The sequence below is a fragment of the Bos taurus genome, chromosome 15, assembly GCF_002263795.3.
Source record: "Bos taurus isolate L1 Dominette 01449 registration number 42190680 breed Hereford chromosome 15, ARS-UCD2.0, whole genome shotgun sequence".
In the NCBI taxonomy this organism is placed as follows: Eukaryota; Metazoa; Chordata; class Mammalia; order Artiodactyla; family Bovidae; genus Bos; species Bos taurus.
In genome coordinates, this window is record NC_037342.1 from 77539741 (window position 1) to 77567625 (window position 27885).

General features: G+C 41.2%; 1 protein-coding gene and 1 non-coding gene across 2 annotated transcripts in view; one reads left to right on the forward strand and one right to left on the reverse strand.

Annotated features, from left to right (window-relative positions):
- NUP160 (nucleoporin 160) overlaps nucleotides 1-27885 on the reverse strand; it is a 43578-nt gene that overhangs the window by 12996 nt on the left and 2697 nt on the right. Inside the window, 20 exon segments of the mRNA NM_001105630.1 lie at nucleotides 594-692; nucleotides 1280-1349; nucleotides 1964-2123; nucleotides 3010-3080; nucleotides 3949-4082; nucleotides 5592-5752; nucleotides 5845-5972; nucleotides 6637-6802; nucleotides 7072-7171; nucleotides 8101-8271; nucleotides 8574-8657; nucleotides 10271-10339; nucleotides 11838-11922; nucleotides 14317-14414; nucleotides 14690-14767; nucleotides 21679-21837; nucleotides 22517-22631; nucleotides 22956-23034; nucleotides 25127-25349; nucleotides 25884-26094. Of these exon segments, the coding sequence (NP_001099100.1) occupies nucleotides 594-692; nucleotides 1280-1349; nucleotides 1964-2123; nucleotides 3010-3080; nucleotides 3949-4082; nucleotides 5592-5752; nucleotides 5845-5972; nucleotides 6637-6802; nucleotides 7072-7171; nucleotides 8101-8271; nucleotides 8574-8657; nucleotides 10271-10339; nucleotides 11838-11922; nucleotides 14317-14414; nucleotides 14690-14767; nucleotides 21679-21837; nucleotides 22517-22631; nucleotides 22956-23034; nucleotides 25127-25349; nucleotides 25884-26094 (2461 nt within the window).
- On the forward strand, nucleotides 6215-6287 carry TRNAC-ACA (transfer RNA cysteine (anticodon ACA)). The gene has a single exon. It is a non-coding gene; the product is annotated as a tRNA-Cys (tRNA).

The following is a 27885-nucleotide window of genomic DNA, read 5'->3' on the forward strand; positions in this document are numbered from 1 at the left end:
AAATGACTGCATTTATTGTTTGTTGTATCTAAATTCTCTCTGATGCATTATTTAATATTTTAACTTATCTAACTTTTTAACTTAAATGTTGCTAATTACAAGGTAAACTTTAAGAAGACATTTGATGGATACCTGTGATACAGCAACTATAGCATCATGCTAATTTTTGTAGAATCTGAGTGGGGGGTTTAGTATGAAAGTCTTTGGACTTTTATGTCTGCAAGTTTACATAACAGGATGTCAGGGAAAAAATCAGAAATGGAAACTACCATAATGGGAAAAAAAACAGCATAAAAAAACATGCTATAAAAACAATGTATCTGACAAATATTTTAGTCACAAAAATGTATCCCTAAAAGCAGTGCACAGGGGCAGGAGGGTTTTAAAGTGTTCTTCATATTTTCTTGTGTCCTAAATAATCTGTAAAGTACATGAAGCTAAACGGTCCCCACGGGTAGATCATGCCCCTTGCTGGCGCTGCTAGTCTTCTTTAACCTTATCTGGGGGATTCTATGCCTCCAATTCCCTCCCTGAGATGGAAACTGAGTGTCCTCCTTGCTCTAAAGTCTGCTCATCTTTCAGATGCAGTTTACCTTCTGTCCCTCTCCCGTAACCAGGTAACACCGTCCCAGCATAAATCTGCAGGAACCAACATTGACTTGACACCAGGGATGCAGCAACTGAATATAATCCTTAAAGGCAAAAAAGATGGTTTCTGATTAGAGGGTAAATATCCCTTAAGGAGATATTCATTTCCATGTTCTTCAGAGGGAGAGAAGATAGTGGTCATTCAACACAAAAGCTGTATTTTCAGAAAGCATCTGGAGGTTAAAACCAAATCCTGTTAATTCATTCTTAAACTATTAATAAGTTATTAGACACTCTAAGAAAGCAAACGGGACTCTAATAACACTATCTCATGAAAACAAACACACACTTTCCGTCTTGGCAATCTTCCAACTTTTGGTATTTACTGGCTCAACTGACTAGATTCCAGTGAAGGATTTATATGAAGACAATGATACGTTTTCTTTCTATAAAGAGAACCCAACAGAGAGAATTAACAAAAAAGTACTTTATAAAACACTGTGTTAGGAATGACACTGCCAAGAATGAAGTATAGAAAATCTCTCTGGTGTATGTTTCTGTGTAATCCAGTGTAAATTACTGTGGGTCTTATCAGCCCAATTAAAATGCAGGAAACATTTACAAAGAAAAAAATTCTAGAAATCTCCTTCTTTACAAGAATAACTGTCCTGAAATGTTCAACGGTACTCACCTGCAATTGTACATACTGACAATTTCCCATCAAACATTCTAGGAAGAGACAACCAGGATTGCTAGGCCACCTAGTCATTGGTTAAGGAGAGTATTTACTGTTTTGGTAAAGCTTAAATATACACACTGGGCACCCAAACTCCACGAAATGGCTTAGTTTTTAAAAAGAAGGTAAAGAAAAGGTGGTACAACACATGTTCTTCCCACGTAACTATATAACTTTAATATTAAACACAGTGGAAAGGTTATAGACTAGGAGCCTAGTCACCTGCATTAGAATGCAACCAACAAAGAACTAGAGCAGGTATCTCACCTCTTGGTGCTCACTTCTAATTTTAGCTAGTATATTGCCCAAGCCTACTATGCCAATGGATACTCAGTACCTAACACAGGGCTTGGAATACAAAACCATTCAATAAATATTTGATAAATGTGTGTTTTAAAAGCAATCTAGGTATTAACTGTGTGTGCACCAATAAAATCTGGCTCAACCCCTGAGCAAAAAGACAAATTAAAAAAAAAAGGGGGGGGATACCTGAAAATAACTATCATTTCTTATTGGGATGGGGGAGGTAAACATCCAACCTCATTAAAATTTTTCATTATACAGGCAGAATATTCCTGAATCTTAGACTATTTGGATAGAAAAAAAAAACCTTCAATTAGCTTTTAAATGAAAGGATACAAGAGCTGCAATAAATAATTGGTAACTGCAGTGATCATCTCTGGCCAGTTCAATCCAGTTTGGCTTAGAGGTGCCTTTGGTTGAGAGAACAGATGAGATATAATGTGTTTTCTTGCAACTTCTTGGAAGAATAATTCCACAATTGTCTGAGGGCTAGATACTTAAAAATAAAAAGTTTTAACAGTCACCAACTTGTGACAGTAGTATCAATTTTCAATTAAGACAGCCTCCCAATTCATTTCACACCTGTCACAGAGAACATTTATTATTTAAAAACATAAAATGCATCACTGGTATAATCAATGGCAATATAAATAAAAGCAATCTGTAAACTATGAAGCACTACATAAATGCAATAAAAAAGCCACTAAATAAACATGACAGTCATGCCATTCCTCTTGAAGTATTTCCAATAAACATAGTCTTAAGAGTCTAAATTTTATACCAAAACACAAATAAATTCTCCAGAATGGTTCTCAAGCATGAGAGGACTCCTTTTGAATATTTGTTGATGAAGACAAGATTATAAAAGCTATATGAACTTAGTAAATTAAAAAAGTGATTAATCACTGGAGTATCAGTATACAACGGAAAAGCAGTTGTACACATGTGTATGCGGGTGTGTGTGTACATACACATATACATGGCTTCCCAGGTGGCTCAGTGGTAGAGAATCTGCCTGCCCATACCAGAGAGATGGATTCAGTCCCTGGGTTGGGAAGATCCCCCGGAGAAGCGAATGACAACCTACTCTAATATTCTTGCTTGGGAAATCCCATGGACAGAGGAGCCTGGGGGTCACAGAGAGTCGGACACGACTGAGAACACACACGTGCGCATATATACAGGCAACACCCTTCATTTAAGTCTGATCTGATACTACTTGTCACAACCAGAGAGGTCTCAGGACAAGCTTGCTCACACCCTCTCTAACCAAAAGCACAGCCGAGGCACCTTTTCTAAAGCAAAGGTGGCAAAAGACCACCTTAATGAACACGAATAAATGCCAAACTTAAAATCAAATGCATACACAGTCCAGTCCTTACCAAACTTATTTGCCGTTAAAGCACCAGAGTCAGTCAGTTCCAGTACTGACAAATGTTGAAGATTAGACTCCCTGTGAGGAAGGGAGAAAAAAACAAAAAAGCTCAATAAATTTTCCTATGACAACATTACTTCAACAAGTTAGCCGATTAAAACACTGTCAATTTCACTAATAAATTACACATGAAAGCTCCACTGAAAGCACAAAAATATCTGGAAAATGACCCATGGTTTAGACTGTTTCCATCATATCACCCAGTGATCCTTCAAGGAAAAGCCAGAGCAGAAATTTCTTAGGCCTCCATGCCCTGAAAAGCCTTCCCTTGCCAGAAAACAAAGTGGCTTATCTAACTGAAACGTCAGTCTTTTAGGTACACATTAAATTTTCTTTCTTACTTTGGTTATAAAGAATCTCAGTCTTCTCTTGATAATTAGCATATTTTCGTGTGTGGCCTAACTTTCTCTGTGACCTCAACTTAAAAAAAAATTTATTTATTTTTAACTGAAGGATAATTGCTTTCCAATATTGTGCTGGTTTCTGCCACACGTCAACGTGAATCAGCCACAGGTATACAGATGTCCCCTCCCTCCCGCGTCTACTCCATCCGCCCACCCAGGCCATCACAGAGTGCCGGGCGGAGCTCCCCGAGTCATACAGCACGCTGACCTCATCTTCTCTCGCTTTCCACAGGGTTTGTCTTTCCATTATTCATACACACATACAATAACACATACTTATTGCTTTCACTCTTTTTTTTATATTATTTTCATTCTTATAACTTGCCTTTAACCTTTAGAAAATGGGAGTTATCTGAAAGCTCTGAATTTTAAAGGCATATCATGCTACAGCATAATATTTAATTTGCTTTTCTATCAGACAATGGAAAAGAATCATTAAGCTCACAATTTATTTTTAAAATAAGCAGAACACTGAAACTCACAATGTATCAACTGGAACATCAGTTGCCAAGCATTGACTTCCCCACTTAATGAGGTAATAAGATAAGAGAAGGGGAGCTGTTCGATGCAGTAGGTCTTGCTGGGCTTGAAAGAGCTGGCCAGCTCCCAAGATTACCTATATGTCATGGGTGGGTGGGTGAGACAGGAAATAGCATTTAGTAACGATAACCCTTAGGTTCAGGTGGCGGTAAAATAACAAACACAGTTACACAGGGCATACATAAAAGCAACACACCCATTACATTTTTGGGTAGCAGGCAGCAAAAGGATCTACCCACTTAACAGTACAATATAATAAAAAACAGCTCACCAGGTCACAGGAGCTGATGGCCAAAAAGAAAACAGTAACAGACTGCTTAACTTGCACCAAATTTGTAGGTTCAGGACTCAAGAAGAGGAACAGGGAAATCTAAGACATTTCTTAATCTTCTGGTTTTGGGTAAAAATAAATACGAGCATTGGAGGAAAGCTCGACAAGAACATCAGTAGCCTTAAAAACGTGTGTCGCTTTGGGACTCTCTGTTGGCCTGGTGGTTAAGACTCCACGCTTCTACTTTAGGGGCATGGGTTCAATCCCTGGTCAGGGAACAGACCCCACAGGTACCTGCTATGACTGGATGCAGCCAGATAAATAAATATTAAAATACAACACAGACTCAAAAAACAAAACCACAAAGAGAACTCCATGGTGGTCCAGTGGCTGGGACTTGGGCTTTCACTGCCAAAGCCTGGGTTCAGTCCCTGGTCAAGTAACTAAGATCCCATGAGCTGTGAGGCAGACAGACAGACAACTTTCAGGAAAGGGTCCTGCTTCTCCTTGGTGGTCCTAAACCAATCATCTTCCAGAATGTTTTCTCCTTATCTTTTACCTGAAATTCTGCCATTAGCCATGTACTTGAGTTAATGAATTCTGATTTAAGTATAAACACCCCCAGGAGCTTCAAAGGGCTTTGTTTATTTATATATTAATATGAATTAGTTTAATCAGATTACTTCCTTATCAGGCTCAGATGAGTGACATAAATGGGCCTTCTGACGGTGGGCAGAAAAGTTAACTTTGGAATGTGAAACGTTCAAGGTGGGGAGGAGGGGGAGAGACAAGGACAGCAGTCTGGCAACACAAGTCTGGTGGCTAAAAGGCGAGGATGGGAAGGGAGGTACAGAATGGAGCTGGGAGGACCCCAAAACCAACTCTGCAATTTCAAAACAGCTTAGGGAAAATCCTGCACGGGAGAAATAGAGAAGTTCTTTTTCTCTTTCTTCCTCTCTCCTCCATCCTAAATGGTACTCTGTGATCACATCCAGAGCTGTACTAATACTACATTTTGGGAGAGCGTCCTAGAATATTATCCCACCATCATATACACAAAGGTTAAGAGTAAAACAACCTGCTTCATATACAATCTTTTTCTTCCCCCCATATACATTCTTAATCTGCAATTTAGGCTCACTCATTCTTAAATCAGCGTGCATTCACAGAGCACCCCCGAAGGGCCAAGCACGTGGGACAGAGCAGTAAACAAAGACACATGTCTCTGTGCTCTTGGAGCTGATGCTCTGCCGCGTGCCTGCAGGTCAAGACCAGGTTTCAGATTTGACAAGCTTTCCCTCAAGTAGTACTTACGGCATCTCCTAGCCTCATTAGTAGCTGCTGTAAGATCAAAAGGTCTCGGCAGATGAGGAAGCGTGTGCTGGCAATTTTACACACACTTCTGCACACAATATGCCCTGACGTGCTACTACCATACAGCTGAGAAAGATTCATTCGAACATTCAAAGGCTGAGCTGTAAATTAAAAAATAATAATAATTAAAAAAATTTAACTGCATTACTGTTTTCTCTAAATCAAAAGGTATATGTGTTACTTTGTCATTTACCTGGACTGAATCCCTTTTCCATTTCTACTTCTGTTTCATAATCCATTTCCCGTATTAGAAGTCCGATGGCATGGATTGGGTTCCTAATCTCCTGCAGTTTACTACAAATATCCTCCATCACATTGTCTCTGTAAGGAAGTTAGAAAACCATTACTTCTGAGAATGTACATGATAAACTCTTTACGCCCCTGTAAGGTAAATGCTCTATGAAACAGGAAAACCAGCCATGTAATATAGGAGTGAAGTAATCACTCTGGTATATAAGATACTTTCATGCCATGTAGCAAATTTTCCTTCATTTTTTCCCAGAAATGACAGACAAAATGTATTAGAGGAAAATATGTTTACATTTTAGAATTTACAGCTCAGTTCCCTGGTGGCTCAGATGGTAAAAGCATCTGCCTACAATGCGGGAGACCCAGGTTCGATCCCTGGGTTGGGAAGATCCCCTGGAGAAGGAAATGGCAACCCACTCCAGTTTTCTTGCCTGGAAAATCCCATGGACAGAGGAGCCTGGCAGGCTACAGTCCATGGGGTCGCAAAGAGTCAGACACGACTGAGCGACTTCACTTCATAGTTAACAGCTAGACTATAATTCATGAGTCTTGTTTCCAGACTTGAATTCATGTGTTAGATTTTCTGTTTAAAAGCTGAAACCAGCTACTTAGAATCATGACAACTCACTTTAAGCCACTACTTTGTACATATCTGAATTACATTCAAACCTGATATTGACACTAAGAATTGCTAAATTTCCATTAGGAAATGGACTTTACCCTAAATTCTCCTTACACATCAATAGTGATCAAATCTTCCAGAATCTGTTCTGCAGCCTTTTCTGGAGACTGTAGGTTGTAACAGCTCATTTCCATCATTACTGACATATCCATAGTTACTGACTCTCCAATCAGCCGGAGGCATTTTATAAGACACATGACATCCCGAGCAACATCCACGTCTGTAAGAGGAAGGTGACATTCACGTCTCAGGTCAATGAAGAGCTGCTAGTTAATATTATACTAAAAGATATTAAGAATACATGACAGGTAGCTATCTAAAGTCTTGGAGATGCTTAGGCCTCTTCAGTTTTTTTTTTTAAAATGTACAATGAGGTACACTGACCAGGAAAGGTCACAGTGGCCGTCGATGTTTTTTGTATCTGTTTGAATGAAAGCATAGGGCTTAAGGAGAAAGAAGCCTGGATGTGGACATAATAATCACTCTTACCATCAGATATGGTTGTCTCATCCTCTGTCAGAAGATTCTCATCAGGGAGGAGATACAAATGATCCACTAAGGAGGAAGGCACAAGGAAAGACAGGTACCCCTGAAAATATAAAAAATATATTATTTTTTTCAGTGTTTAAAGGTATAGAATAGTTGAGACCTGAATCTTATCATGAGGAGACCCCAGACAAATCCAAACTGAAGGACACTCTACCAAATAACAGGTGTAACCTTCAAAGAGGATCAACGTCAGGACTTCCTTAAGAATCTGCCTTGCAATGCAGGGCACAAGGGCTTGATTCCTGGCCGGGGAACTAAGTCCCACATGGCCCGGAGCAACTAAGCCTTCTCACCACAACTAGGGAGTACGCATGCGGCAACGGAGACCCCACAGGACGCACCTAAGACCAGATGCAGCCAAATAAATAAGTAGTTTAAAAAGTTAGTGTCATGAAAGACAGAGAAAGGCTGACAACAGTTGGAGATTAAGTAAAGAAACATGACAACTCAATATATGCAAGACCTTGAATTGGATCCTAGATCAAGGAAGAAAAATTCTAGGCACAACTAGTAAAATCTGAATATAAACCAATATCAAACTGCCTGATCTTTAAATTGTGCTGCAGTTATGAAAGAATGCTGCTGTGCTTAGGTACACGCTAAAATGTGTCAGGACCAAGGGGCATGATATTTACAACTAACTCTCAAGTGGCTCAAGAGGAAAAGCAAATGAAAGTTAATAAATGGTGAATCTGGGTGAAGGGGATTTAGAAGTGCTTTGTGCTATTCTCATAAGTTTCAAATTAGGAATCACTTCAATGTAACAGGTGAACAAGATGCAGAAAAGTGTAAATAGTGCAGAAGACTATTTAAACACAAATTAACCATAATTCTGAGGTTGCCCTCCCCCCCTCAAGAGAAAACCCACCAAAGTCCTAAAAGCTAACTCCAGTATACAACAGACACTGCACTCTGAAAGACCCACTGAACAGCCCACAGGGGTTCTTCCGTGTGTTTCTGCTCTCTTACTTTCTTCAACAGGCACACCATGCTTGTGTGTGGATTCAAATGCAGGGCAAGAGGATGGGAAAGGGCTTCCTGATACTGAAGACAGCAGGCATAGAACTTGCACCAGAATTCCTGCTGTAAACTTCGGAACTCCTCCTGGGAGAATTCATACTCGGTTACACTTCCTTGGAGCTGGCAAAGACAAAAAAAAGAAAAAAGAAACTCTTGATACCATTTGGGATATTTTCTTCCACCAAACATAAATGTTTAATATCATTTTATTAAACTATAGGGAAGTGAATATTCCTTAAACTATAGGAAAGTATATATGCCATAGCCTCTGTAAATATGTATCTAATTCTTTAATTAAAAGGTCTAGAATTTTATATTTCTTAGCAACAAGGTCCAATGAACAATTTGAACAATTTCTTGGTACCAATCTGCCCCACAGTGAGATGAAAGAAATTGTCTTTCTTTCTTTAATCAAACCTCACCTCACTTTCAACAGCTAAAGTAACTTCTTTCTTTAGTTCCATCCAGGAAAGATCTAAATTCCTCTCAGTTCCTCGACAGAAAATCTGAAAAGAGACACAAAGAGACACTTTAGAGTGCCACATAATACTAAAAACTAAATGAAAAATACTCCAGAAGACGCTGAGGCAATATATAACAATACAATAGACGCTGGACATGCCTGAAATAACACATTTACTCTTAACATTGTGCAAATAATTTCTAATTGTGAGATCACAGCAAGTTGAAATAGTTTATATAGTCCAGGATAAACTATAAAAACTCATGAGCCTGCAAGAATTATAATAGGGTACATTTGGGTCATTACAAAAAACAAAAGGAAACATAACATCTACTGTTGAGCTGGAAGGAAGATGATGCCAAATATATACACCCTGACAGGCGCAAAGGTGAGCGAGAGTAGTGCTGGAGGTAGGTCACTCTACTGGGAAAGACTCTCCTAAAGTAAAGCTTGTGATCGGTGCCTTACTAACTATTCAGGATCTCAGTCTGCAAGAGACACCATGAGAAATCGTACATTGATTACTGTTAACAGGAAGTGCTGATGAGATGAAAGAAATAATGCCTTAGAAGTAAGTGATTGTGTCATCCTGGAGTTTTATTAGAAAAAAGAAAACACAGAACAGCCAGATATTCAAGAATGTACCCAGAAGAAAAGTCAAGGATCTGGAAACCACATCACCTGGGAGCAAGTTAAGGGACTGGGTGTACTGAGCCTGGAGAAAGATAACACGGAAAACGCTGAAAATACTTGACGAGCTGCTTTATAGAAAAGAGCCATGTTCTGTGAAGTTCACAAAGAAAGATGCCACCTAAATGATGCAGGATTAAATCTGATCTAATACCAGGATGGACTTTTCTTTGGCTGTACCACGTGGCTTGTGGGATTTTAGTTCCCCAAACAGGGACTGAACCTGGGCCCCCAGAGTGAAGGTGTCGAGTCCTAACCACAGGACTGCCAGGGAATACCCTGGGATAAACTTTCAGATGGCACAGTTCTGAATGATAAGTCACACAGGAGGAGCTGAGATACTTGTCACTGGAGGCAGAGACAATTAGAAGCTGACTAGCTATCTGTCAGAGAAGCCTCAGAAGGTATTTCTGCTTTGTGTGGGAGGTCAAATCAGGAGATTCTAAGGGATTTTTTAATTCTATGAGTGATTATTTCAAATTCATGAAGCTAAGTGGCAATTTAATGAAGTCTAAGTGACTTGCATCTCTTATACCCTATAACTTTGAAGCTTAGATTTTTTTTTTAAAGAGTTTTCTTAAACCCGAACCAAGTCAGACCTTTGCTGTACTAACAAAAGGGTAAAAAACTGTACCAGCAAACCTATCCAAGAAAACATTTAAAATTTCTTTCTAGTATAGAGAGTATATACAGTGTAGTAGGTATGTTTTTACAACGGTACAAGTTTCTTCTTTACTATCAGTGGGAAAGTGCCCTCAATCCTCTCTCCACACTGGGACTCTTGGTATTCTTACGGAAAGAACAGTAAAAAAAATTACAACAGTATTTATAAACGCCTGTATGTACGATCGCAAAACTATGTTGGGGTTAGTACGTGCAAAACAACAAAAATTAACAGTAATCATTAACTACATAATGATCGCAATAGGAGAGTCTTAGATCAACACGAAATATTTTTTCACTGACCTGTAAAGCTTTACATAAAGCTGCATTAATGAATCGCCCTGGTGTAAAAAGACTCTGCAAATACATCTCCTGTTAGAACATGGAAGCAAGAATTAGCATCATTCTAAAAAAGATAAAATTTGGAAAAATTTGAATGAGGAATCCAACACATTAAAACCAAAGTCTGCATTTCTACTATGTGAATGTAGAAATTCTGCCCTCTGCACAGAGCAGAGGGGCGGAGCAGTCATATATTTTCACACTGAGCGAAGCCTCTAGCATTCTGAACCAACTGGATGTACTACACTGAGAATGCTGTGTTCCTTCGGAGCACTTCAGTGGGTCAGCTTGTCAAACGCCAATCTTAAAAGGGAAGAGTTCTTATCTAGGTTATTAGTCATAAACACCAGTAAGAGAACAATTAAACTAAGCTGGTTTCTACACCATCCACAAAAGGCCTCATTTATGGTTCACATATAAAAAGGAAAGGAACCAATAAGAACAGGCATTATATACATAAAAAACAAACAAGCGAAACTGCAATAAGCTCTAACAAGTGGGGACATGAAGTAGGGAGAACAAAATGGAAAGTCTCATATTGTCTAATTATTTTGATCAAATTTTATAAACCAGATTTGCCAATAAGCAGCAAATTTGGTTGACCTTCATTCAAATTTCCTTCCTTCCACTGAGGTTCTGAGGGACATTTATAAAATGACCAAAATGGAGAAAAACAAGAACTTTTAAAAATCAGCATGTGATTTTGACTTCTAGATCAAAGTTAAATGCCAATAAACTCTTTGGATTAAAAATAGAGCAATATTCAATTTCAGATACTCAAAATGGGTTTCCCAATCTTACAAAGAGTTAATGTCTCAGACCCAGAGCCCATAATCTTTAAGTTCATTTTAACAGTAAAGAATCAAGTTTTTTCGTTTACCTTGAGGATGTCCCTGAAAAACAGGGAGCCTGGCCTGTTTTGTTCTCTACTGCATTGCCTTTTAAAGTTGTGTTCTTCATAGCATATACCTCTATCAGAATTTATTTTGTTTCTAGTTTTTATGCATCTATTCACACAGTTAGTATAGTGGACACCCATGGTCTGTGCCTGCCCAGAATCCATTTCCCTTTCTTTTACTAACAAACCCCTTATCTTTCTCTGAAGAATCACTCCTCCTACATCCACACCCAACTGAACTTCACCCTCCACAATAAGAAGGTCCAGGCTGGACATGTTTCTCATGCCAAGCCAGAATATTCTATTCCTTCTGATCAGAATGACCATGCCAGGCCAGGGTCAACTCCATGACCTAGAACAGAAGCGCTCTGCCCAACAATAAACCCAAAAAGGAGGGAAGCAGAATAGAGACAAAGGAGAGATGAAGCCCTAAAGGCATTATTCCAGCCATGGCTGAAACCAGGTAACTCTGAACTTCTCAGCAGCACAAGCCAATATGTTCAGCTTAAGGCAGTTTGAGGTGGGTTTCTTTCATCTGCAGCTTAAAGAGTTCTGCTAATACAACTGGTTCTTCTCAAACTGATGATCAGGGTAAATCATCTCCTTATATAAAACTTCAGTGTTGCTTACTCTGGGGTCTTGATCATCTCTGATGACGATTTCTTCCTCTGGCAGAGGCTGCATAAAAACTGGACTCCACTGACCTGCAACATTACTAGAGAGAGAAAAAAGTCCATCAGTCTACGTAAAGATGATGAATAAAAATGAAGCTTACGCGGTTAGCAGTATGTGGGCAGGAAGGGTCCCGCTGCTGAGCTCTGCAACTACTGCTTGATCAATTCTGTTTTTTTCTGGCTGCAGCAGGCAACATGTGGAATTTCCCTGACCAGGGATGAACCCATGCACCCTGCAATGACAGCATGAAATCTTAACCACTGGACCACCAGGAAGTCCTAGATCAATTCTATTTAAAATAGTTTCCAAAAAGAGAAACATATTCATAGCAGAGTCTGGATTATAGAGGTGTTCTTACTTCTCTTAATAGGCATCTTCCTGAATTAAAACTCTAAACACAAATCTACAAATAATAGCTAACTTTCATTCTACACTTACCATATGCTACACCTTCTGCAGGGGTAATTCTGGATATACCTCATGTATGTGCTTAGTTGCTCAGTCGTGTCCAACTCTTTGTGACCCCATGAACTGTAGCCTGCCAGGCTCCTCTGTCCATGGGGATTCTTCAGGCCAGGATACTGGAGAGGGTAGCCTTTCCCTTCTCCAGGGGATCTTCCCAACCCAGGGATTGAACCCAGGTCTCCGGCATTGCAGGTGGATTCTTTACCATCTGAGCCACCAGGGATGTCCAAGAATACTGGAGTGGGTAGCCTATCCCTTCCCCAGGGGACGTTCCCAACTCAGGTCAAACTGGGGTCTCCTGCATTGAAGGCGAATTCTTTATCAGCTGAGCTACCAGGGAATCCCACACTTCATTTATACCTTATGATAATTCTTGGAAGGATACACTGCCCTCATTTTAAGATGTCGAAAGTGAGGTTTAGGGTATCTCACAGCTAGTAAGTTGGAGAACCAGATTTCAAACTCACCCGACACTGGATTCTTTGCTTTTTTAACCCACTCTGCCTGAATGCCATCTATGAGGAGTACGCTCTATTTTCTGAGGTGTGGTTCAGGGTCAACCTGGGGGCAACCACTCCTAGAATCCTTATCTAGAATATGGGTTTCATGAGGGACCCCTCGGGTACAATTACTTTATAGTTGACTCTTGAACAACATGGGGGATTTACAGGTGCTGACCCCCAAAAACCCAGGTATAGCTTATTCAAGCAACTGTAGATCCAACAGTAAGTACTATGAAAAAAATCGATGTATTGAGTGGACCCCACAGTCCAAAATCCATGCTGTTCAAGGGTCAACTGTAGTTCCAGGAGCATCAAAATAGGATCCAGGGAATCCTTCAGATGCTTCAGGAATTACACAAGTGTCTGACTCAAAACTGGTTCTTAAATGTGTTTTGTAACTGTTAAAAATCTTAAAATGAATATCATGTAAATAAAAATAACAGATATACCAAACATATCTAATATTAGAGATTATCAACATGTTAAATTGTGTTATAATTTTATATTCATAAAATACTGGTTTTGTTATATATACTGGAGTTCATTATCTTCGGAGGGGGAAAAAAAAGGGTTTCCTGTTTAAAAAACAAAGTTTGAGAAGCACTGTTGTAGAATCTACTTTTTATCTTAGGGTGAGGACACTGAGACTTCAAAGGCGCTGCAGTGACTCTTGGAAGTTGTAGGTATCAGAAACGGCCTTTGCTTAAAAACAAAGGAAACGTGCAGATTACAAGTATTGGGGACCTTTCTCGCTCCCCAGCCTTCCTGGAGGCTGCCCTTGGCTGGGGGCATCCTGCATGTAAGGCAGGAAGACCACGAACATGAAAAAGTCGCTGGAGTTGCTCAACTCTAGGCTCCAACCCGTCATGAAAAGTGGAAAGTAGGTGCTGGGGTACGAGCAAACGCTGAAAACGATCAGACAAGGCAAAGCGAAACTGGCCATCCTTGCCAAGCACCCAGCCTCGGGGAAATGTGAAGTACAGTATTAGGCCACATTAGCTCGAACAGGCCTCCGTCGCTATAGGAGTATTAACACAGAACTGGCAGAGCACGTGGAAAATACGAGAACTTGTACACTGGCTGTCACAGGTGCAGGGGAATGGGTCGTGCCAGAACAGGCTGGTAAAAAGTCAATCATGTACAACTTTTAATAAAACCACCCAGAGCTTGTTTGAAAAACAAACAAAAAAAGAAGTATTTTGGATATGTGCTGTCTCTCCCAATAAATATGGTATATATGCATATTTTTTTGTGTCATTCCAACTCTAAGAATCCTTTTTTTGTCCTAAAACCGTTAAGGTAAGAATGCAAAATGAAACAGAAGGTATGTCAGAAAACAGGCAAACCCAGGGTTGAATCCTTTAAATGCACACATTTGACTTTTGTCCTACACAAGGAGCTCCCTTCTTTTCTGAGTGTGACTCTGCCTGGGGCAAGGCAGGAGGACAGAGGAGAGGGACCCCTACTGTTCAAAGTTGATGTATTTCACAGCTGTCTGGTTCTCAGCGTCGTGCCACAGGGCCCAGATATCCGTGGAGGTTAAGGCAAAGTCAATCAGTGTCTCCTGGAAAGAAATGTAGGGAGGAAACAAACAAAAAGAGGTTAAAATAAGACCGAAAAGGTACTACTTTATGGTGAGTTACACTTATAAGCAGGAGACGTAAAAACATGAAAACTGAAGATGGTGCCGTGTGAACCGGGTGAAACCCAAATCAAATTTCGTTTGGACGAAGTTTCATTAAATATTCCACTTTAAGATTATAATCCCATCACAACAGGTAAGTTAGCCAGTACTTCTTTCCTGTACTTGTGTGATATGCAAAGCATGATTCAACCTACCTGAGAAGTGAACAGTGAGGAGATGTGATCTAGGCTATAGCGGTTATTCTCGGCGCTCACCAACTGGAAAACGCAGAACTGATAAAAAACAAGTTGCTAAGTTAATACTTGAAATAACCAAGATGCCATTTTTCTAAGCAAGCAAGACTTATTAGCATTCAAAAACTTATTTTTAAAAAATATGTGTGATAAAATATAAGTAGCACTTCTTAACTATTTTTAACTGTGCAGCTTAGTAGTATTAAGTACATTTATACTTGTGCAACCAATCTCCAAAACTTTTTTTTGTTTTTCAAAACAGAAACCCTGTATTTGTTAAATCCCCGATTCCCCCCCACCCCTCCCACTGCCCAGCTCTGGGCAACCAGCATCCTATCTATCTCTAGGATCTTGACTCCTCGACATAATGGTACCTGTCTTTTAGGGTCTGTGTTTTCACTTAGGACAATATCCTCAAGGTTTACCCACGCTGCAGCATGTGTCAATTTCTTTCCTCTTAAAGTTGAATCATATTCCGTTTTATGTAAACACCACATCTTGTTCATCCACTCAGTCATCGATGGAGACTTAGGTTGCTTCCATTTTATGGCTATTGGGAATATTGTTGCTAATAATGTGGGTGTACAAATATCAAGACCCTACTTTGAATTCTTTTGGGTATATATCCAGAAGAGGAATTGCTTGATCATACGGAAATTGAAGAGTTGCCAAGCTGTACCCCATAGTGGCTGTAGCATTTTACATCCCCACCGGTAATGCAAAAGGGTTCCAATGTCTCCACATCCTCCTAACACTTGATATTTACTATTTCCCCCTGCCATGGTAGCTATCCTTGGGTATGAAGTGGAATCTACGGTCAGAAACCTATTTTTAATGCTTTTACCAAAAATAATTTAAAACATACACATGATAAAAATCAACTCAAGTCAATCCTCACTACAAACAAAAACCTACAAAATAATTCATGTTTCATATTTAACTCTACTGCCAAAACAAAAAAGATGTCAAACTCAAAAATAATATTTAATGAACATTATTTTAAATAATTTTTTTACAAAGAAAATATACGATAAACTAATAAGAGCCATGAAGATTCTATCCTGGTAACATAAGCAACTGTTCACAAGAAGCTTTAAAAAAAATACAGTGATTCCCTTTGAGAGAAAAATAGACTGGTACGAAGCATGAGAAAAATATGTAGTGGTCACATTCATTCCCGCCTCCAGCTACATTTCACAAGCTACATATCCCAAAGCACTACTGAGACATGAATCAACTTAGTAGGTCTCATCCAGCATTTAAGAGAAAAAAAAAGATTAAGAGTTTATCGGCTGATCACCCATGGTGAACACTTTCATGAAAACCGTTTTCTGTTACATGTCTATTGCCACATAAGGGTGTCCAGATGGCAACGTAAACTATTTGTTGTATCTTCCAGCCAAAAAGTTGGAAGAATGCTGGTCTAGTGCAGCGCTTCTCAAACCACCTGTGGTAAAGGAACGCTTTTTTTTTTTTTCTTTCATTTTTTAACCTGCTCCAGACTAATATTCTTTTTTTGGGGGGGGGGGTGCTCCACTGGGTGGCATGTGGGAATCCTAATCCCCCGAGCGGGGACTGAACCTGCACGCTCTGCAGGGGAACCGTGGGGTCTTAAATCGCTGGGCCGCTAGAGAGTCCCTCAGAAAGACACTTTCATGACATACAGAAACCATGAATGTCTGTGGCAACGTCAAATCACTTATGCTTCTGTTCTCTCAGTTTCTATATTTATTTTACTGCAAACTAGTAACAGTTTGTGGCCCAGGACCATTCCACAGACCACATCACAGGTCTAAGGCACTTCTGTTTGAGATTTTCATTAGTGTCCTAGATGGAAACTATTATTGTTATTATGTAGTGGCTAAGTCCTGTCTGACTCTTTTTCGACCCCATGGACTATAATCCACCAGGCTCCTCTGTCCATGGCATTTCCCAGGCAAGAATACTGGAGTGGGTTGCCATTTTTTCCTCCAGGGGATCTTCCAAACCCAAGGATCAAACCCATGTCTCCTACATTGCAGGTGGATTCTTAACCATTGAGCCCAAGGAAGCCCAGATGGAAATACATATGGCATAATATAACACGGAGGACATGATGCTGAGAATGATTAAATTAATGCACTTAACAGAATTAGTGTCCAAAGAACCAAAAGAAAACCAAAAAGAAACAAATGAAACTACCAGGAATGGATGTAAACTACTACAGAGATTAAAAAGACCAAACAGGGCTTCCTTGGTGGTCCAGTGGTTAAGAATCTGCTTTGCAATGCAAGGGACACCGGTTCGATCCCTGGTCCAGGAAGATCCTAGAGGCCTCCGATCAACGGCGACTGTGCTCCACGACAAGAGACGCCATCGCCACAAGAAGCCCACACATCCGAACCAAGAACGGCCCCAACTCACCCCAGCTAAAAGAAAGCTGTTGTGCAGCAACAAAGACCCACCGCAACCAACAAATAAGTCTGTAAAAAACACCACCAAACTTCAAATGTGCAGGTTAGGGAGAAAAAAACATTCTGAAGAGCAGTTTTTGTTTAGAAAAAGAAAAAAAAAAAAGACCTCAACTTCATTATACTCTGAACAGGCACACCAGCATTACATGGCTGCTAAAAATGAAGTGTATCTGATTTTAGGCTTCATTAATAGAACCTTAATGCTTAAACCAAAGGAGGTAGTAGCTCTGCTCACTTTGACCCTAATCCTAGAATAACACATCCAATCTCAGTGTAATCTTTAGAGCAGAGAGTCTCAAAATGTGGTCCACAGACACCTGGAGTCCCCGAGACTAATCTCAGGGGGTCAGTGAGGTCAAAACTCTTCACAGTAATTCTACATCATTTGCCCTTTTCATCGTGTTAATATTTGCACTGATTATGCAAAAAAGCAAGAGTGGGTGACATTACTGATCTCCCAATGTCACAGTGGCACCAACCTGAATACTCTTTCATGATAAAAATTCAACAAGCTAGGAATAGACAGGAACTTCCTCAACACAAAAAATACACAGCTAACATCATACTCAGTGGTGAAACACCCGAAGCTTTCTCTCTTAAACTGGGAATAAGACAAGGGTGTCAACTCTTGTCACTTCTATCCAACATTATACTGGAGGATCTGTTCAAGGAAATTAAGACAAAAAAAGAAAAGGCACATAAATTGGAAAGGAAGTAATAAAACTATCTTTATTTGCAGATGTTGCCGTCCTATAAATAGGAAGTCCCAAGGATTCCACTATAACACTACTAGAACTAAAAAGAGTTCAGTATATATAAAATCAATATAAAAAAGTGAATTATATTTCTATAAACCTGCAATGAGGAACCTGAAATGAAATTAAGATAACTTCACTTACAATAGTATCAAAAGGAATAAAATACATAGGAATAAGTTGACTAAAAACTACTAAAAAGCAAAATCACTGTTTAAATAAAATTAAGCCATAAAGTTGGAAACTTATTTCATTATTTCAATGAATGTTATGTATATACATATATGTATGTATATATTTAAGAATAACAAGTGTTGCTTTCCTATGTATCCAATATCCCAACTATGTATCCTATGTATCCAATATTAATTGTCCAGCAATTTATAAAATCAAAAAATTAAAAATCTTATGTTAAAATGCAAAAAAAAAAAAAAAAAACCCTACAAAACCTGTATCATGAAAACTATAAAACATTAAATGGAAAAGCATCCCATGTTGATGAAGCAGAAACCTTAATACTGCTAAGATGGCGATGCTTTTTAGTATGATCTAGAGTTAACAAATCGCTATCAGAGTCTGCAAAGTAGCAATGAACATACATGTCGGTCTCTGGCTCCTGACACGGAGCTCCTAAAACACCTGCAATCTTCTGAGTGGTGACAGAGGTGCTAGGAGCATCTTTTGTTATAGTAGCTGGTCTTTGACCCTGGTTCCTGGCACAGACTCCTAAATCCCTGTGCATTTCCTGAGTGACAGGAACACCTTTTGCTCCAAGAGCTGACTCCTGGATAGCTTCAGGATGGCAACTGGTCACCAGAAAGAGGAAGCCTGAATAGAATCTTGCAACTTTCAGCCCAGACCCCTATTTTCTAGAAAGGGAAGAAAGGCCACTGGCTTAATAATCCATCATGCCTATGTGATGAAGCCTCCTTAAAAACCCCTATCCCTATGGGATGTGGGGAGCGCCCAGGCTGGGGAACACATCCATGTGCCGGGACGGTGGTGCGCCTCAATGCCTCGAGACCCTTCTGGACCTTGCCCTACCTACGTCTTCAGCATTTATTGTACAATAAACCAGTAACTGCGAGTGTTTCCCTGAGTTCTGTGGGCCATTCTAACAAATTTCTGAGCCCAGGGAGAGGGTGGCATGAATCAAGAACCCAAGGACTAATGACTTCTCTTGCAGTCCAGTGGTTGAGACTCTGAGCTTCCAATGCAGGAGGCATGGGTTTGATCCCTGGTCAAGGAACTAAGACTCTGCTCGCGAGGCAGCTTGGCCAAAAAGGTAAAAAATGAAACAAAAAAAGAACCCAAGGGGCTAAGAAGAGTCTCCGTATCAGGCAGCAGCCTGGCTTCGGGCAATGAGCATGAGCAGGGAGAGGGGGCGTCCACCTATGTGGAAGGCCTGGGGCAGGGTGGAAACTTACGCAGGGCGAGGAGGGTTCACACAGAGAGACAGCCCACGCTGGAGACTAGAGCCCAAGGAGGCGAGGAGGGCGTCCACTGCACGGGGGTGGACCAGCGCAGTGTCAGTGCCGAGGGGGTGCGGAGGGCATCCACATGAAAGGGCACCCTGGAGAGGGATCGCTCTTGTTTAGTCGCTCAGTCGTGCCTGACTCATGGACTGCAGCACACTGGGCTTCTCTGTCCTTCACTGTCTCCTGGAGTTTGCTGATGGTCTGGGACCCCAGAGCCCAACGGGAGTGAGGAGGGGACCCAGACAGATCAGCACCCAGCATGGGGAATCAGAGCTCCAGTGGAGGGAGGACGACAAACCCGACCTCGCTGGGATGCCACTAGGATTAAATGGATGGTATGTGTGGTGTGTGAGTCCAGAGGAAGCACACAGTCCAAGCATTTGCTGTTAATGTACATAAAGGGCCCGGCACTGTGCCAAACACAATATCCAACAATCTATTTATTTGGCTGTGCCATAGGGCTTAGTTCTTATTGCTCTCTGCCATAAGGGTGGTGTCATCTGCACATCTGAGGTTACTGATATTTCTCCCAGCAATCCTGATTCCAGCTTGGGCTTCATCCAGCCCAGTGTTTCTCATGATGTACTCTGCATATAAGTTAAATAAGCAGGGTGACAATATACAGCCTTGACATACTCCTTTCCCGATTTGGTTCATTTGGACCAGTTTCCAAATGAAACTGTTGTTCCATGTCCAGTTCTAACTGTTGTTTCTTGACCTGCATACAGATCTCTTAGGAGGCAGGTAAGGTAGTCTGGTATTCCCATCTTTTAAAGAATTTTCCACAGTCTGTTGTGATCCACACAGTCAAAGTCTTCAGTATAGTCAATAAAGCAGAAGTAGACGTTTTTTTTGGAACTCTCTTGCTTTTTCTATGAACCAATGGATGCTGGCAATTTGATCTCTGGTTCCTCTGCCTTTTTTAAAACCAGCCTGAACATCTGGAATTTCATGGTTCATGTACTGCTGAAGCCTGGCTTGGAGAATTTTCAGCATTACTTTACTAGCGTGTGAGATGAATGCAATTGTGTGGTAGTTTGAGCATTCTTTGGCATTGCCTTTCTTAGGGATTGGAACCAAAACCGACTTTTTCCAGTCCTATGGCCACTGCTGAGTTTTCCAAATTTGCTGGCATATTGAGTGCAGCACTTTCACATCGTCATCTTTCAGGATTTGAAATAGCTCAGCTATTTCAACACCTCCACTAGCTTTGTTTATAGTGATGCTTCCTAAGGCCCATTTGACTTTGCCTTCCAGGATGTCTGGCTCTAGGGAGTGATCACACCCTTGTGATTATCTGGGTCATGAAGATCTTTTTTGTACAATTCTTCTGTGTATTCTTGCCAGCTTTTCTTAATATCTTCTGCTTCTGTTAGGTCCATACAGTTTCCTGTCCATTATTGTGCCCACGTTTGCATGAAATGCTCCCTTGGTATGTCTAATCTTCTTGAAGAGATCTCTCATCTTCCCTATTCTATCGTTTTCCTCTATTTCTTTGCATTGATCACTGAAGAAAGCTTTCTTATATCTCTCCTTGCTATTCTTTGGAACTCTGCATTCAAATGGTTATATCTTTCCTTTTCTCCTTTGCCTTTAGCTTCTCTTCTTTTCTCAGCTATTTGTAAGGCCTTCTCAGATGACCATTATACCACTGTATTGTATCCTGAATACCTTATCGGCATGTAACAGTTAATGTTTGAATAATGAGCAAAATTATTTCGCAAAATTAACTTCTACTGCACTACTTAACAACACCTACATCCCGTTCACAACTCCATTTTCTTCACTCAGACTTTCAAACTAGCTCTTTCTTGTTTGGTTTTGGTTAACCTTTGCTTCCATGGACTTCCCTTGTGGCTCAGCTGGTAGAGAATCCGCCTGCCATGTGGGAGACCTGAGTTAGTTCCCTGTGTTGGGAAGATCCCTGGAGAAGGGAAAGGCTATCCACTCTAGTATTCTGGCCTAGAGAATTCCATGGACTGTACAGTCCACGGGGTTGCAAAGAGTCAGACACGACTGAGCGCCTTTCACTTCACTTTCCTTCCACGTTCCTCTAAACTCTCTACTTCCTTTCATCCTGAATTTTCCTTTAAGATCTTTCAATTCACATAGTAGCACAAAAAGTGGCAACATTTTTTTGTGTGGAAACAATGCAAGATACATCTAGAGGCTGATGTGAAGAGCTGAAGAGACTCGAGTCTGCAGCTACTGCTCCACGCCAGTACACGTAGAATAACTCGATACGTGTCTTATCTGTCTCATACCTGTCCTCGCTTTGGTGCATGCAGGTATACCCCCAGGTAGAGTCCCATGGAAGGGGAATAAGCAAGTCGCAATTTATGTCCAGTCCCAGCAGTGAGCCGGAGATCTTTATTTACGGGGACAAACTCCAGCATGTCAGCCACCATCAGGCACATTTGGTCCTGTCAAGAAAAGATTGAGTAAGTGGTATTAAAGAACATTCAAGATAGAAAAAAAACTCCTTCCCTTTTTAAAGAATGCATATCCATCATATCTAGCAATGTATGTAATTTATCTGCTGAAGGGCCCTACAGGTTTTTTTTTTTTTTTTTAAAGGGTTGAGATGAAAACATTTCTTTGGTCTGATAGATAAAATCAGTAGCTGTTTCATATTCAAAGGTTGAACACTATTTTACCAACTTGCATTTTATTTTTTAAAGTTTTTATCTTAAAAAAAGGTTTTGGCCACACTGTGTGGCATGTGGGACCCTAGTTCCCCAACCCCTGCACTGGGATCAAACACGCACCCCTGCACTGGGAGCACAGAATCTTAAACACTGGACCACCGGCAGAAGCCTCTCAACTTGCATTTCAAAACCACATTTGTCCTGAACTGAAGAGTATACTTGGTATCACTTCAACGTTTCTGTAGGACTTAATTTTCCAAAATAAAAATACAAAAATTTAGGGGAGAAGTGTATGGAAAATAAAATTAAATGAAACTGTCTGAATCTGGAAATGGCCCATCATTTCCAAAGTAAGAGATCTGATCATCTTTACGAGAGGAAACAAGACTTATTTCAATTTCTCTACAATTCGCAATCCTATTTTAACTTACAGTACTATCAATGTAGCATTTACCTTGTAAGACCACATTCGTAGTTTATGATCTTGACAGAGAGCAAAGATGAAGGCATTGTGCTCGACACAATGCACAGCAAGGCTCAGGGGACGATCTGAAGGCCCCTGGTCACCTCTGAAAACGGAAGGCTGAGCATTAGCGTTTTACTGGTGCCAATTACCCGATCCTTAGAGTTTGCAATTTAAGAGACTAAATAAAATTTTAAATGTACAATCTTAACGGAAGGAGCAAAAGTTTCCAGGCTGGGCTGTGGCAGCACACTTTCTATTTGGCTTATGTCCGGTTACTATAGACAGAATGCAGTGTTGTGTAGACCCTTCTTCTTTCCAGCATAACGTTTATTTGTCTTGGAGTCAGACTGGAAGCATTAATTGCCGCTGACCAGGGCAAAAGCTCACACTCTTGGGCCCTCTGATTCACCGGCTAGAGACCACTCACCTGATAGCTGTGGGCATCCAGCCTATGAGCAGGCGCTGCATCACTGAGCTTTGTTTCAGCTCCACGACTGACACCACCCCTGCAAGATGGAAAACAGGCCAGTGATACCAAGGCACCCCGTGACCATACCTGGCGAAACCCAAAGACAAGAGCATGCAACCGTGAACAAGGAATTTATAATGGGTGAGCTTTCTATACCAAGGAAGTCTTAGGCTGTACCTTTTCCATAGAGCTCTCCTAACTAAAATATTCTGAATCATTACTGGATCAATAGCAACAGCAGTTTTATATTCCAAGGGGAAATTTTTGCCATTCATAAATGGGAACCCATGTTGCTGCTCAGAAGCAGCACTGCATTCTTTCCAAAAGCAACAATCGGTAACTTTCCTGCGCTATGCACAATTCTAAATGCGAGAGATACAGCAGAAAATACAAGTGAAAACAGTCTTGTCCTCCTGGAACTTAACATTCCATTGAGAGGAAGGGAGAAGCAGACAGTTAACAAAGTAAACAGAACGCCATAAGCGGAGAAAAAGAAAACACAGAAAGGGTACAGTGAATGGGGGGAGGGGGTGGTGTGCGTTACGATTTTAAAAAGTGGTCAGATCACCCACTGAGAAAGGACCTAAAGGAGTTGAGAGAATGAGCCACAATGGTAGCTGGGGACAGACTATTCCTACCAAAGCCTTGGAATCAAGATTGCCGGGAGAAATATCAGCAACGTCAGATATGCAGATGACACCACCCTTATGGCAGAAAGTGAAGAAGAGCCTCTTGATAAAGGTGAAAGAAGATAGTGAAAAAGCTGGCTTAAAATTCAACATTCAAAATACTAAGATCATGGCATCTGGTCCCACCACTTCATGGCAAACAGATGGGGAAACAATGGAAACAGCGACAGACTTTATTTTCTTGGGCTCCACAATCACTGAGGTCAGTGACTAAAGCCATGAAGTTAAAAGACGTTTACTCCTTGGAAGAAAAGCTATGATCAACCTAGACAGCGTATTAAAAAGCAGAGACATTACTGTGCTGACAAAGATCTGTATAGTCAGAGCTATAGTTCTTCCAGTAGTCATGCATGGATTTGCGAATGGAACATAAAGAAGGCAGAGCACTGAGGAATTTATGCTTTTTAACTGTGTTGGAGAAGACTCTTGAGAGCCCCTTGGATGATCAAAGGAGATCAAACCAGTCAATCCTAAAGGAAATCAATCCTGAATATTCATCAGAAGGACTGATGCTGAAACTGAAGCTCCAATCCTTTGGCCACCAGATGTGAAGAGCCGACTCACTGGAAAACCACCACCCTGATGCTGGGAAAGATTGAAGGCAGAAGGGGACAACAGAGGACGAGATGGTTGGACGGCATCACTGACTCAACGGAAATGAGTGTGAGCAAGCACTGGAAGATGGTGAAGGACTGGGAAGCCTGGTGCGATGCAGTCCATTGGGTCGCAGAGTCAGACACAACTGAGCGACTGACCACCACCAAAGCCCTTAGGCAGATGCACCTGGTATGTTCAAGGAACTGCCAGAAGACATGTGGCTGGTTTGGAGAAGGAGGGGAGAAAGAATGAGAAGATGCAGTTAGAGAGGCAGTTGGCGTTGCCATAGGACGCTGGGTTTATTGGAGTGAGATGAAGAACAGCCCTGACCCGAGGGCTTCGAGCAGTGGAATGGCATGACTCAACGTAGGTTTTAAATGTCTTGGTCTGCCTGAGAAGTTTCTGCAGAGGGCTAAGGACAGATCTGGGAAGATAATTAGGAAGCAAATGCAATAGTTCAGGTAAGAGAAGGTGGTAACCTGGAGCATGGTAGCAGCACTGAGCTTCCTTGTTTCAGGTAAACTTATTTTAGTTACAGCACCTCAAACTGAAAATAGACATCAGTCAACTCATCCCTACTAAAGGCCTTAGAATAGGCCACCTTACAGCCACCTGTTTTCCTACATTCCAGTAAGCTGCAGTTTCTCATTCACTGTATAAAATCCCACCCTCTTGGGAAAAACTGTAAAGTGCTAGGGACTCATTAGGCAAGCAATAATGAAGAACCATTTTAGGGTGGTTTGGAAGCAGTTCCTGCACTGGATAACAGCCTTGGACTTCTAACGTCCATCTTAATGCCAGTATTTGTTTAAAATTAAATCCATGCTGCATTCCCATTCTTACCAGGTATGTCATAAGGAGGTAGTTTAAGAACAAAGATTCCCCCAGAGGCAGATGGCAGAGCAAACAGAGCCTCCCCATCGTTGCTCAGCCAGGCTGCTGAGGTGGCAGAACCAGGGGAGAGGCCAGGCACTGATGGGATCGGCTGATAGTTGCAAGGATCCCTAAAATCAACTTTTCCAATGTCAGTGAATATTGACTGCATCTGACTTTCAATTGCCAACTCCTGTGGAGAAATGAAAAAGAAAAATCTGTTAAAATCAAAATAAACGAATTTTGCTCAGTTCCTCCCAATTGCTATCAATGTTTTTAAAGTAAAAAAATTGTTGAGTTGAAAAAGGAAGCTGTTCTTTTTAATGAAACTATTTTTGCAACTTAAAATGTATTTGATCATTTAAAATAGTAACTAGGAAAGTATGAGGCTTCCCCAGTGGCTCCTCAGTTAAGAATCTGCCTGCAGTGCAGGAGATGTGGGGTCGATCCCTGGGTGGAGAAGATCCCCTGGAGGTGGAAATGGCAACCCACTCCAGTATTCCTGCCTGGGCAACTCCATGGACAGAGGAGCCTGGCGGGCTATACTCCATAGGGTCGCAAAAGAGCCGATCATGACTTAGGGATAAACAATAACAGCATGAACGTGTGCTTGGTTAGGGCTGGCAAGGAATCTACCCTTCCTTCAATTCCAAAGGACACTGCTCTAATACTAAATTTGTGACTGAGTAACTTGAGAAATAAAGGACATTATACTTAACCAACTCACACTCCTATACATCCGGGAAGGGTGTGGTAAAAGCAACCTATGCACTGTCTGATTGGTTAATATCAAGATTATCACGTGATTCTGAGTCTCAGAGACATGAACTCCTCCGGGTAGAAGGACGCCGTTTTGGAATTTGAGGCGAACGGCATTATTCAGCAGGTTTATGTCCAATGACTCTTCCACCAGCTCCAATGTGTCTCCAGAGGCTTTCCTGTGAAAAAGAGGCATTTGTAAAAACCACAAAAAAAGAGTTTACGCTTTTCTTTCTGATTGTTGCATGGAAATGTATGACAATAGTTTTCAGGTGAACTCTCCTAATTCAAAAATTTTGGATAAGCAAACTCAAATCAATTCTGCCATTCCAAACCACATTGTATAGTCTACAAAACACAGTATTATATACAATTCAACTATTATTATATGACTCTCTGTTAAATGGACACATTTCCAAACTTGATAGTATGTTTAGAACAAAGTGTTAAGTTGCTTCAGTTAGTTCAGACTCTTTGCAACCCTATGGACTGCAGCCCTCCAGGCTCCACTGTTCCCGGGATTCTCCAGGCAAGAATACTGGAGTGGGTTGCCATGCCCTCCTCCAGCGGGGATCTTCCTGACCCAGGGATTGAACCCAGGTCTATTTTGTCTCCCCCATTGGCAGACACGTTCTTTACCACTAGCGCCACCTGGGAAACCTTTAGAACAATAGTCAATTCAATTAAACTCCACTAGGATGCAACCCACTCCAGTACTCTTGCCTGGAAAATCCCATGGATGGAGAGCCTAGTAGGCTACAGTCCATGGGGTCGCAGAGTCGGACACAACTGACATGACTTAGCAGCAACTTAGCAGCAGGATTAAAATCCACAGCACACACTCACACCTTATAGTGTAATGTGGCCTCTACATATAATTACTATAGCATCAAACTACAGTGATCTTATACATGTGGGTGTTTCCCTTCTAAAGCTTCCTCCTGCTAGGAAGCAGGGTAGACTCATCCTCACGTACAACTCTGCTATGTGGTAGCTTCGGAACCACAGACAGCACCATGCTGGGAGTGTCCTAACCAGCACCATCTCATCTACCGCACCACCTGAATCTCCTCTCTGTGTCAGCGGGCTTCCGCCTCCGGGATCTAACGCCTCATGATCTGAGGTGGAGCTGATGTCACAGTAACCAAGGGCACAGCCGATGTAACGTGCCGGAATCGTTCTGAAACCGGTCCCCCACCCCAGGTCTGTGGGAAAACGGTCTCCACGCAACTGGCCCTTGGCGCCACGAAGCCTGCGGACCGCGGCTACAGGCGATCCCCTTTGGTTTACCAGCTCTGACTGGCAACAATTTCTAAATCTGTATCTTATTCAGCCCACACTCTCCACTCACCTGACTACTGCCTCAAACGTGCACTCGTGTATCAGGGATCTCAAACTACACCTGTCCGAAACAGAATTCCTGGACCCGGCAAACCAGAAAAAACATCTGCTTCACCTGCACTTTTTTCCAACTCATGGATGGCGTCTCTATAACTTCCAGTTGCTCAAGCCAAAAAATATGGGGCTCACCCTTGAATTTTTTCTTTCAATATACCCTACATCTGATCCGATACTAAATTCTAACAAAATCACCTGTAAAACATATCCACTATTAGAACATTTCTCACAGCCTCTAACAATACCAAACTCATTTTAAGCCATTGTCTTTTGTGTGGATTGTGGCACCAACCTCTAATTGGTCTCTCTGCTCCCACCCCTTCCTACTACACTCTGTTCTCAACACAGCAGACAAGCAATCTTTTAAAAACACTGTTATTCATAATACTTCTTCATTTAAAACCCTCCTCTCACTCAAAGTAAAAGTCACAGCCTTGAAATAACTGACAAAGCCCCAATCTGCCCCTTGGTTACCTTATTCCTCTATCCTTCATTCTCCCAAGAGGCAGACTTCTGGCCCTTTGCCATTCTTTGAAAACAACACAGAAGCTCCTGTCTCAGCATTTTTGCCC